The sequence below is a fragment of the Phoca vitulina genome, unplaced genomic scaffold (genome assembly GCF_004348235.1).
Source record: "Phoca vitulina isolate PV1807 unplaced genomic scaffold, GSC_HSeal_1.0 scaffold80, whole genome shotgun sequence".
NCBI classification, from domain to species: domain Eukaryota; kingdom Metazoa; phylum Chordata; class Mammalia; order Carnivora; family Phocidae; genus Phoca; species Phoca vitulina.
This window is the reverse complement of record NW_022589783.1, coordinates 1,878,095-1,890,981: the sequence shown is the minus strand read 5'-3', so window position 1 is coordinate 1,890,981 and position 12,887 is coordinate 1,878,095. Positions and strand designations below refer to the sequence as shown.

The 12,887-nt window shown below is 38.5% G+C and overlaps 1 protein-coding gene across 6 annotated transcripts in view; it reads right to left on the bottom strand.

The window, feature by feature from the left end:
• LMBR1 (limb development membrane protein 1) overlaps positions 1 to 12,887 on the bottom strand; it is a 164,159-nt gene that overhangs the window by 114,427 nt on the left and 36,845 nt on the right. For all 6 annotated transcript variants that reach the window (XM_032394415.1, XM_032394414.1, XM_032394417.1 and 3 more), the window contains 2 exons: positions 4,942 to 5,014; positions 1,746 to 1,785 (listed from right to left, as the gene is read on the bottom strand). In XM_032394415.1, the coding sequence (XP_032250306.1) occupies positions 1,746 to 1,785; positions 4,942 to 5,014 (113 nt within the window). The remainder of the gene's footprint in view (positions 1 to 1,745; positions 1,786 to 4,941; positions 5,015 to 12,887) is intronic.

Below are 12,887 nucleotides of genomic sequence, written 5' to 3'. Positions count from 1 at the left end.
TGCAAACACCACCACTTTCGAGGTCCAGAACATTTCATCACCCCAAAATAAAACCTCGTATTCATTAAGCAGTTGCTCCCCATTCTGCCCTCCCCTCAGCCCCTGGTAACCATCAATATGACACTGATGGATTTACCTATTCTGGATATTTCTCATAAATGGAATCATACACTACATGGCCTTTCACTCAGCATGATGTTTCCAAGGCTCCTACATGTTGTAGCATGTGGCAGTACCGCATCCCTCTTTATGGCTTGAGTAATACCCCGGGTACGTGAAAGTATCCGTGAATGGGTGCATGAGCGCAGACAGCCTTTCCCCCTTTCCCACACCTCCACCCCACCCCAGGCAAAAGATGAATAATCTGATACTAATCGTGAAGAAACAAATCCAAATAACTGGCCTGTAATCTTCAGAAGTATCAAGGTTAGGGAAGTCAAGAAAATACTGAAGAAGGGTTTCAGTCTGAAGGCAACTAAAGGGACATGACAACTACGAGCAGTGTGTGATTCTGAATGGGATCTTTTTGCAACAAAGGACATGAATGGGACAACTGGTAAATCTGAATGGGGCAGGAGTGGTACAGCATCAGTTTCATTATCTTGATGTTTATATGGTAGATACACAGGAGAATGCACTGTTTATAGGCATTATATACAAAAGTATCCTGAGGAAATGGAGAACCAGGTCAGCAACTTCTCAAACAGTTCTGGGGCAAAAACGCTCTTTTTTGTTATATTTCTGACTTTTCTCTAAATTCAGGACTATGCCAAAAATTTTTCAAGAATCAAAATAAAAGAATCCTGGAATAAGAATCTCTCCAATGTAGTTATATCTGTATGATTTCAAATTTTAGTCAAGCAAAATCTGATAGAAAGAAACTCACTGCTTCCCATCCGTTTGATACCTCAAAAAAAAAAAAAATTAAAGGGTACATCAATCATATATCAGCATATATAAGCAGAAAGAGAGCTATCGGGAACCTAAAGAACCATCTGAGTCCGTCTCCCTGCTCACAGCAGGTAGATGTTCAATTAACTAGAAGAGACGTCTGTTCCCTATTCCAAGAGTGTCACAGTCTTCTCAGCAGACCATTAAACAGCCAAGAGTTTTCTTTCTTATGGCCCAGCAACTTTCCCAACCATAAGCCCACTTCCTGGTTAAAAGCTCTGAAGGTAAAATTGTCAGCTCCTCAAACAAGCAAATTTTAAGAGGAGACAATCAATCCTCATTTTTCCATGTACAGTTGATCCTTGAACAATATGGCTTAGAAATGCACAGGTCCACGTATAAGTGAATTTTTTTTAATAAATATAGTACAATAATATAAATGTATTTTCTCTCCCTTGTGATTTTCTTAATAGTGTTTTCTTTTCTCTAGCTACTTTATTGTGAGAATACAGTATATAATACACATAACATATAAAATATGTGTTAATCAACTGTTTATGTTATCAGTAAGACTTCCAGTCAATAGTAGGCTATTAGTAGTTAAGTTTTGGATAAGTCAAAAATTATACACAATTTCCAACTGCACAGGGCCAGCGTCCCTAACCCCCACGGTATTCAAGAGTCAACTGGGTGTTTGTTTGTATGTGTTTCTAAGGATAGGGTTAATATCAGTAAAAGCATTGTAATACTTCAGGTGAATTTTTTCCACATTTATGCCCAAAGGTGCGAATTAAATTTGAAGAATTTATGACATCAAAATTAGAAACAGAACAAATGAATTTTAAAATACATACGAAATCCTGTTGACTATGGCATCTTCGTCTTCTTGTTCATCTGTAAAAATGGTTAAGGTATTAATTTTTTTATCTTCAATAAAATGTTTCATTAATTTATTAGAAAATATAAAAAAATAGAAACTTAAGTAGTTATTTTGAAAAGAATTGATTTTCAAAACGCACTGTATTTATTTCAACAAGGATCGAAATTTAAATCTCATTAAATCAGTAAGATAGAATGTAGTTAGATAAGAGTGTTGTGATGAACCAAAATCCTGATTAAGAAAACTACCGTATGTAAATTGAAATTTTCCAAATATTTATTGCTCAAGAAAATAAAACTTAGTAGAACCTTAGGACCACTATCAAGTTTATTGTTATACAATATAAGTAAAATTATAATTGCTAATGAATGAAATTTTTTAGTTGACAGTATCCAACAAAAATCTTTACTATAAAATTAGAAGTCAGAATCTTAAAACTCATGTAGTTTTCTATGATTTGAGTTTGTCATTATTAATGGTAATAAGGAAGATTCTCTTCGACCAGTCTAAACAATTTAGATACCACTGCCTCAATACTTCATAATTATTGTTCAAGTTACAGACTGGAACGTATCAACTTCTGTATCTCTTACAAGTAGCAGAAACCCTCTGCCCCAATGCTCGCTCACCCCCTCTACCTCTCCCTCATGGCTGCTAGCCTTCTCTCTGTCCTCCCACATAAATTTACCAGCTAAAGAAAGTCTGATCCAATTACAAGAATATTGCACAACACCCCCTGGACCCTCCTTCTCCTCAATACCTAACTGGGGTTGTGCTCAAAGGCTCTCTTCTCTAAGTCTCTGTAATTATGAGTGTCCACCTGCTTCCGTGTCAATGGTGTATTTGAGCCATTCTCTTACTCCAATCTCCATTCTTAATTATGGGCTGCCCAAAATAGCTTTACAACCAAAAGGACCATAAAATAACAGTCACAATTAATTTTTATACTGTTGTACACACCCCCAATTAACCATCCACTACTGAAGAATGTTTTAATAGCTTCATATAAATTTCAATTCTTCTCCCTACACTCTACTAAGTCCAGGGTATTCATCACCTCTCCCTGCCATTACTTTAAAAATCATCTGATAAGGGTGCCCAGGTGGCTCAGTCAGTTGAGTATCCAGGTCTTGATTTCCACTGGGGTCATGTCTCAGGATCATGGATCAGGCCCTGCGTCAGGCTCCGGGCTGACTGAAGGGGTCAGGAGAGTCTGCTTGGGGGTCTCTCTCCTCCTCTGTCTCTGCACCCCACCCCTGTTCACTCTCTCTCAAAATAAATAAATACTTAAAAATCATCTAATAAATCTCCAATTTTCCTGCTCATCATCCCCTAATTTCCCCAAAAATGATGCATTTATATTCATTAATTCTCCCCCCCTTCTATGTCCATAATCATTAAAACCTGATGCCAAAACAACTTTAAAAATAGCTAAGATACTGTGTTGAATCTGCAGGTCTTCAAATTTTTGAGAGATTATAGATTCTAAGAAGTATTTTAGTGTAATCATAGAGCCAAACTAAAACACTAGAGAGCAAGCATTTACTAACTGCTTTCAAAAGTCTAACAAGTTTAAATATTATAACATAAAGAGTCCCTATTATATGGAATCCTTAAGTATTCATATGGTACCTACTATTAGCCCAGCATCACAGGTAGAAAATCCTGTGATTTATAGAAAATAGCTGAGATTTAACAGAAGGCAGTAAGGCAACTGTTTAGGTCCTTACGAAACCCTGGCACAAAAATCTGTGAATGAAACAGCACAAAGTTCATTTTTAAAAAAAGAATAGGGGATGGACGCATGGGTGGCTCAGTCAGTTAAGAATGTGCCTTCGGCTCAGGTCATGATCCCAGGGTTCTGGGATCAAGTCTCACATCAGGCTCCCTGCTCGGCGGGGAGCCTGCTTCTCCCTCTGCCTGCCGCTCCCCCTGCTTGTACTCACTCTCTCTCCCTCTCTCTACAAATAAATAAAATCTTAAAAAAAAAAAAAAAAGAACAGGTGCCTGGGTGGCTCAGTTAAGCGTCTGCCTTCAGCTCAGGTCATGATCTCAGGGTCCTGGGATCAAGCCCCACACCGGGCTCTCTGCTCAGCAGGGAGTCTGCTTATCCCCCTCCCTCTCCCTCTGCTCCTCCCCCTGCTCGTGCACATGCGCATTCACTGCCTCTCTCTCTCAAAAATATAAAATCTTTAAAAATAATAATAATAATGCTGGAGTGGTGGGGGGTGGGAGGGATGGGGTGGCTGGGTGATAGACACTGGGGAGGGTATGTGCTATGGTGAGAGCTGTGAATTGTGTAAGACTGTTGAATCACAGACCTGTACCTCTGAAACAAATAATACATTATATGTTAAAAAAAAAAAAAAAAGAAGATCGTAGGAAGGGAAAAATGAAGGGGGGGATTCGGAGGGGGAGACGAACCATGAGAGACTATGGACTCTGAGAAACAAACTGAGGGTTCTAGAGGGGAGGGGGTGGGGGGGGGTTAGCCTGGTGATGGGTATTAAAGAGGGCACATACTGCATGGAGCACTGGGTGTCATACGCAAACAATGAATCATGGAACACTACATCAAAAACTAATGATGTAATGTATGGTGATTAACATAATAATAAAAAAATATGAATAAAAAAATAAAAATAATAATAATTTTTAAAAATAAAAAAAGAACAAAGATTCAGTGGTCCCTCTGGTAGACAGGATATATATGAAATAATAAAAATAATAATATACAATTGAATCCTAAACTGATACTAAATGGTACCATGGAGACTCTAAATTCTGTATTACTTCAGAGAAAGAAAAGAGTCTAGTAGTCAGAGAAAAGATGGGATGGGGCATGCATGTTCAAACTCAGAGCCAGTCACAAGAACCCATATATCCTTATAAACTCTAGAATTTCCCAAATACTGAGCAGCCCCACAGTATTCTTGGTTGGACATAAGAACGGTAGTAAACAAGGGCTCAGGTCTGAGAAAATGACGACCCTGCAAGCAGTCAGATTCCCTGAAGGTTACTGTCTACTCTTAGTACCAGGCTATTGTGTCCTTCAATCATGGCCATACTGAATATATATACTACCATACTGACAGGCACAGTATATAGCCCATATACCACAGACCAGCTGGCATGATGATCTAAGTTTTAACTACAATGTTTCTACTTGCCTGATTTTCTCTTGTATCTTGTGATGATGAAGTAGGAAACAATGTAGAGAATGGCAAAAAGAAGGAAACATATCTGCAAAAAAAATTAACAGTTCATTTACATTTGTGGCATATTTTTTTAATAAATTATAGAAGATACATCGTTGGTATTTATATGCAAGAAGGATTCAATCTATTAAAAAAGTAAAAAATTTTAGATATTTTGCTAATATATAAAGTTTTGATAAAATACTAACTTATATGAACTAATAACTCAAATAGCCCAGTGTTTAATATCATTGCAGGAAAAAAAGCCCAATGAAGATCCATCTTTTCATAACTTAACCAAATTGTTTACAAAATCATATGGAAGTGTAAAGAGCAAGACCAACACCAACAATTCTGAAAACTAAAGTCAATGAGATGCTACTATCCCTTCCAAATATCAAACACACTATAAAGCTTCAATAACATTTAAAAGAGTGTGATGGCACCAAAACTTGACAGATAAATGAAACATCTATTACACAAAATTTATATAATTTGGTTCTACATACAGGAAGCATCACAAATCAATATGGGGGGAATAATCACTCAATAAATATACCACATACCAAAATAAACAGCAGTTGAATGAGAAACTTTTTAAATATTAAATTCAAATTAAATTCCATTTAATTTTATGGGGATGACAGGTAAAAGAGGATGGGTCAAAGAACAGGAGATCTCATTACAGTCAAAGACCAAGTGTGCAGAAATAAAGTCTTACTAGAGCTATGAATCAGGGTAAAAATAGTTTGAAGACTCTCAAATGAAACAATTCAAAGTGATGATAGTCTAGGGAGCACCCCTATGCATAGATTTCTGAAGAAGGACTGTTGGCCACATGACTAAAAATGACCTTAGATCTAGGTGTGAACAGCCACTGTAAAATGTCATCTAGGAAATGACAAACTGAGAATGGAGAGGAAGAGCATGAGCCTCGTATTCTTCCAATACAAGTGGAGTGGGAAAGTGACAATGGACAATGATGACAGTGACCAAAAAGGAGCCAAGAGTCAAAAGCATCATATTGGCCTACTGCTGGGAGCCCACTAAGAACTCCAGATGGATAAGAGAATGTTAGCACCATCACTACTTCCTCCCAAAATCCTATGAGTAGGGAAAATGGGTCAAAAAGGAAACCAGTTATTGGTGAAGAAATGTAAACAGAGGGGGTCTCCTAAGAAGATGTTTAGTGTCGGGGGAGACTGTTTATAATGGAATGGTGAAGTCTGAGTAGGGCTGCAAGAGCACTAGAAACAAGGGTAACTGGGCAGAAACTCTGTGACTTACAAGGTTAAAGTCAGAGGGATCGAATGACCAAGGGAATTAATATTTATTACAGAAGCTAATTGAAATTCAATTCATTCAACAATTACTTGTCATGAGCTTACTGTACACCAGGCACTCTTTTCAGAACTGAGAACACAGCAGTGAACAAAACAAAGCTCCCACCCTCACTGAGCTTACACTCCACTAAGAAAACAGCCAATCAATAAACAGACAATGGGGCAAATGACAATTGGTGCAGGATTAGGGGAACAGGGAGTGCGAGCAGAGGCGAAGGGGCACGCTTCACTAATAAGGTGACATCTGAGGAGGGACTTGTGGGAGAAGAGAGCGCAAGACATGCAGAAATCTGGAGGGAAGGTACTCAAGGCATAGAGAACAGTCACACCAAGGGTCTGAGACAGGAAAAGCTCTGGTGTGTTCAAACAGCAAGAGAGAAGTAAGAGATGAGGTCATACAGGAGTTTGTACTAAGCGTCAGTTCTCACAAACAGTGAAGAGTTGGTTTTTACCCTGAGTGAGGCAGGAATCCACGCAATGGGACTCTGAGCAGAGGGTGACAGGATCTGACAGAGGGCAAAAGGCTCACTCTAGGTACAATGTGGAAAGTAACTTAGAAGGGACAGGTCTGAAGCAGAGAGACCAGTTGGGAGTGCCCTGCAATCATCCAGAAGACAGGTCACTCAGACCTGTGTAGTAGAAATATCAAAAATTATTAAGTTCTGGGTATGTTTTGAAAACAGACTTGACAGGGCTTGCAGGCATAAGGCTCGGCCTAAGAAACTGGAAAGAGAGAGTGGCCATTTCCTGAGTCAGGAAAGATTATGAGTAAAGTTATTTTGTGCTGGAAATAAAAAGTACAGTTTACACTGCTGAATGTGAAATACTTATTATTCACTCAGGTGGAGAGGGGGGATGAGCTGTTGGATATAAAAATCTGTACAGTCCAAGGAAAGGAGCCTGGCTAGAATTTTTTTTTAAGGTGAGGAGCAGGGAGGACATAAGCAGATAGATAGCTAAAGCCCTGAGACCAGATGAGATTTCCATCCCAGGGAGTGAGTACAGCCAGAGAAGTCTGAGAACCAAGCCCCAGAGCTCTCAAATATTTAGAAGTCAACTTGACAGAAGGAACCAGGAAGAGCTAACTGAGAAGCAGCAGTCAGCGGGTAGGAGGCAAACAACAGACTGTGATGTCCCAAAAGTCAAATGAAGAAAGTTCATGTAGGAAAAGGGAATTATCAGCCGTGTCAAATGCTGCTGACAGGCCAAGTAAGATGAGCACTGAGAATTGACAACTGAATTTAGCAACATGGAGGTCATCGGTGACCTTGACCAGAGCTGTTTTTCTGAAGCGGTGAACGTAAAACCCTGACTGAAGTAAATTAAGACAGAAGAAGAACTGAAAATAAAATGTACATAGACAGTTCTTTCCAGTAATTTTATGGTAAAGGGAAGCAAAAGAAATGTGATGGGAACTATGAAGAGGGCTTTTTTTTTTTAAGATGAGAAAAGTTACACATAGTTGCAATAATAATCAGGTAGAGAGAAAAATTATTGATGCAAGAAAGAAAAAGGAGAAGTGCTAAAGCAATGTGTTCAAGGTGAGGAGCTAGAAATAAGTGTATCCCTAGTCAGAAGGAGGAGGAGCAGAAGAGGACAGAACATTCGAGTTCCACTGCAGCTAGGTAAGCAGATGTGTGGTAAAAGCACAAAAACATTCCCTTTAGATGGTTTCTATTTTCTTAGTAAAATAGAAGCCAAGTTCCTCAAATAAGAGTTACACATGGAGACAGAATTCACACAGGAGGAGGATACTGTAAATGGAGTAGAGAATATGAGGGAATCGTGAGAGCCACAGCAAGATGAAATGGACTTCACAGCTCCAGGCAAGCCCAAGCTGAACCTCCGAGCCAGGCAGGAGGCCCACTACTGCTCTACAACACGACGGCCTAGCTCTTAGATGCTGGGGAAGCTGCAGGTAAACCAAGCAGGTTTGAGGGTTCTAACAACGACCCTCTTCTCTCCCCCTGTACAGCCTACACTTGCAGCCTTGTGCTGGGTACCACTCACTCACTCCTGCAATCACAGATCTGACTGCATGTCCACTGACCAACTCCAAGTGCTCTGGCAGTGGTCAGTCAAGACCTAGCAGCCGAATTCCACTCTCACAATTTCACCTGATCTCTGAGCAGCCCCTCCTATTTCAGCAATCATCCTCCTTCTCTGATTATTCACCCAGTTTCCATCACTAGCTTCCCTTTTCCTGCCAGCCTTTAAACATTATTCTTCTAAAACAAACAAAACAAAACACACCACACTATTACTCTTCTCTATGATTTCAGGGCTGAGCCAGAAATCTATTCTCAATCCATAAACTCTTCACAGGTAACCTAATCTGCTCCCAGGGTTTTAACCATCAACCCCAGAAATCCCTGGACAACAGTGTGAAAACCACTGGATTAGGGTATTAGCAAAAGTAAGTAAAGGGTGCCTGGGTGGCTCAGTCGGTTGGGTGTTTCCCTTCGCCTCAGGTTGCAATCCCCTGGGATTGAGCCCTGCGTCAGGCTCCCTGCTCATAAGGGAGTCTGCTTCTCCCTCTCCCTCTGTCCCTCCCCCCCCTTGCTTGTGCTCGCTCTCTCGTGCTCTCTCTCTAAAACATAAATAAAATCTTTAAAAAAAAAAAAAAGTGAGTGAAATGAATGGCCATAAATCCTAAGTAGATTGGGGGGAAAAAAAGAAACCAAGTACAGAGTGATGGATAAGTGGAGATGTCTATCAACTGAGGCTCCCAGTAGAACTGCAGGAGACCAAGGAACATGGAAGAAGAAAAGGTTATGATTAAAGAATGTTTACAGATTTTTAAACTTAGTATTTGAAGTTAGAGAACAAAAGTGTCAGGAATTCCAAAAAGTTCATGCAGAAGTAGAAGATGAGAAGGTATGAGAGGTAATGAACAAAAGGAAATTAAGAAACCAAAATGCATGGCATAAAATGAAAAGACTAATGGAAAGCGATTCATTTAAGAATGGAAATAAAGCTAACAATTATAAAAACAAATATAAGTATTACTAATTTAAATATAAAAGCCACCTATTAGGAAAATAAAAATACAACTATAATGGATTGGAAAACTCACAGAATGGGTTAGACTATTTTTCTAGTTCCAAAAGTGAGACTAGGAGCAAATGCTCCTCCCCTAAATGAGTGCATCTTCAACAGAAAGCAACCCAGAGATGAGTGAAATGAAAGCAAGCTGTCATGATGCCTCTTATTGTCCCTATATCTGGTGGGGACAGAAGGAAATTCCTAACCAAAGAAGGAGAAAGGCAGGGAACCTGGGTGGCTTAGTTGGTTACGCACCTGCCTTTGGCTCATGTCATGATCCCAGGGTCCTGGGATCTAGTCCTGGGATCTAGCCCCGCATGGGGCTCCCTGCTCAGCAGGGAGTCAGCTTCTCCCTCTCCCTCTGCCGCTCCCCCTGCTTGTGCTCTATCTCTCTCTCTCTCTAATAAATAAATAAAATCTTAAAAAAAAAAAGAAGAAGAAGGAGAAAGTCATTACAGCTCCTCACCATTAACACTGAGTAAGATACAGCTGATAAAAAGGGAGAAGAACAGGCTCTCATGGTTCTCTAAGAAGACTGAGCTTTCCCTCCTGGTCAGGGAGGAAGAGCAAGGTTACTGAAACTCGCAAGCAGAAACAATACCAGTTGCATATCCAGAACGGTTAATACCTATTCTTCTCAAACTATTCCAAAAAGATAGAAGATGCAGAAAAGCTTCCAAATTCATCTTATAAAACCAGCATTACCCTGATACCAAAACCAGACAAAAACACTGGGGCGTGGGGGGGGGGGGGAACAAGCTGATATCTCTGCTGAACATAGAGGCAAAAACTCTTCAACAAAATACTAGCAAACCCAATCCAACAATACATGAAAAAAATCATTCACCACAATCAAGTGGGATTTATTCCAGGGATTCAAACATGGTTCAATATTCACAAACCAATCAATGTGATACATCATACTAACAAGAGGCAGGATAAAAACCATATGATCATTTCGTAGATGCAGAAAAAGCAACTGACAACATCCATTCATGATAAAAACACTCAACAAAGTGAGTTTAGAAGGAATATACCTCAACATAATAAAGGTCATATATGAAAAATCTATAGTTAACATCATACTCAATGATGTAAAACTGAAAGCTTTTTCTCTATGATCAGGAACAAGGCAAGGATGTTCACTCTCACCACTTTTATTCAACAAAGTACTAGAAGTCCTAGCTGCAGCAATCAGGCAAGAAAAAGAAATAAAAGGCATAGATTGCTGAGGAAGTGGGGTGCCTGGGTGGCTCACTCGATTAAGTGTCCGGCTCTTGATCTCAGATCAGGTCTTGATCTCAGGGTCATGAGTTCAAGCCCCACACTGGACTCCATGCTAGGCATGGAGCCTACATTTAAAAAAAAAAAAAAAAATTGCTAAGGAAGAAGTAAAACTATTACTGTTCGCAGATGACATGACACAATATATAGAAAACACGAAAGACTCCACCAAAAAACTATTAGAACGAATACTGAAGTTGCAGGATACAAAGTTAATATTCAGAAAACTGTTGCATTTCTATACACTGGTAACAAAGTAGCAGAAAGAGAAATGAAAGTAACAATCCCATTTACAATTGTACCAAAAATAATAAAATACCTAGGAATAAACGTATCAAAGAGGTAAAAGACCCATATTCTGAAAACTGTAAGACATTCATGAAATAAAGATGACACAAACAAATGGAAAGATACACCACGCTCATGGACTGGAAGAGTATTATTAAAATGTTCATACTAAAGCTATCTACAGATGCACTGCAATCCCTACCAAAATACCAATAGCATTTTTCCCAGAACTAGAACAAATAATCCTAAAATTTGTATGGAACCACAAAAGACCTTGAATAACCAAAGCAATCTTGAGAAAGAAGAACAAAACTGGAGGTATCACAATCCCAGATTTAAAAATATACTACAAAGCTAAAGTAATCAAAATAGTATGGTACTGGCACAAAAACAAGAAACACAGGTCAATGGAACAGGATAGAGAGACCAGAAATAAACCCATATCTATATGGTTAATTAATCTACAACAAAGGAGGCAAAAATATGCAATGGGGAAAAGACAGTCTTCTCAATAAATGGTGCTGGGAAAACTGGACAGCTGCATGCAAAAGAATGAAACTGGACCATTTTCTTACAACATACACAAAAATAAATTCAAAACAGATCAAAGACCTAAATATGAGACCTGAAATCATAAAACTCCAGAAGCAAACAGAGCTAGTAACCTCTTGGAAATCACCTTAGCAACATACTTGTGGATATGTCTCCTGAGGCAAGAGAAACAAAAGCAAAAATAAACCATTGGGACTACACCGAAACAAAAAGCTTTTGCACAGCAAAGAAAACCATCCACAAAACAGTCAACTTAATGATTGGGAGAAGATATTTGGGGCTAATATCCAAAATATATAAAGAACTTACACAACTCAATACCAAAAAAACAAACACTCCAATTTAAAAATGGGCAGAGGACCTGAACATTTTTCCAAAAAACACATACAGATGGCCTATGTGAAAAGATGCTCAACATCAGTGAAATGCAAATCAAAACCACCTCACACCAAAAACAAACACCACCTCACACCAGTCAGAATGGTTAGTATCAAAAAGACAAAAAATAACAAGTGTTGGTGAGGATGTAGAGAAAAAGGACCCCTTGTGCACTGTTAGTGGGAATGCAAATCAGTGCAGCCACTCTGTGAAAGAGTATGGATGATCCTCAAAAAATTAAAAATAGAAATACCATATGATCCAGTATTTGCACTACTGGGTATTTACCCAAAGAAAACAAAAACACTAATTTGAAAAGATGTATATACTACATGAGTATTGCAGCATTTTCTACAATAGCCAAGATACAGAGACAACCCAAGTGTCCACCAATAGATGAATATGTGGCACATATATATATAAATAAAATAGAATATTACTCAGCCATAAAAAAGAATGATATCTTGCCATTTGCAACAACATGGATGGACCTAAAGGGTATTATGCTAAGTGAAATAAGTCAGACAAAGAAAGACAAAATACCATATGATTTCACTTACATGTGGAATCTAAAAAAAAAATGAAAAGCAAACAACCAAACAAAATGGACTCTTAAATACAGAAAATAAACTGGTGGTTGCCAGAGGGAAGGTGGGTAGGAGGATAGGTGAAACAGATAAAGGAGATTAAGAGGTACAAACTTCCAGTTATAAAATAAGTGGGTCACTGAGATGAAAAGTACAGCATAGGAAATATAGTCAATAATATTGTAAAAATGTTGTATGGTGACAAATGGTGATTACATTTATTGTGGTGAGCACTGGGTAATGTACAAAATTGTTGAATCAATAGGTTGTACACCTAAAACTAATATAACATTGTATGTTAACTATACTTAAATTATAATTTTTTAATTAAAAAAAAAAAGGCTAGGCATTTGGGAACTGAATTACCCAGTCACAAATAATCTAATAATACTTTCAAAATACATTGTTAAAAGCTAAAATTCTTAAATTCCAGGTATAAGAT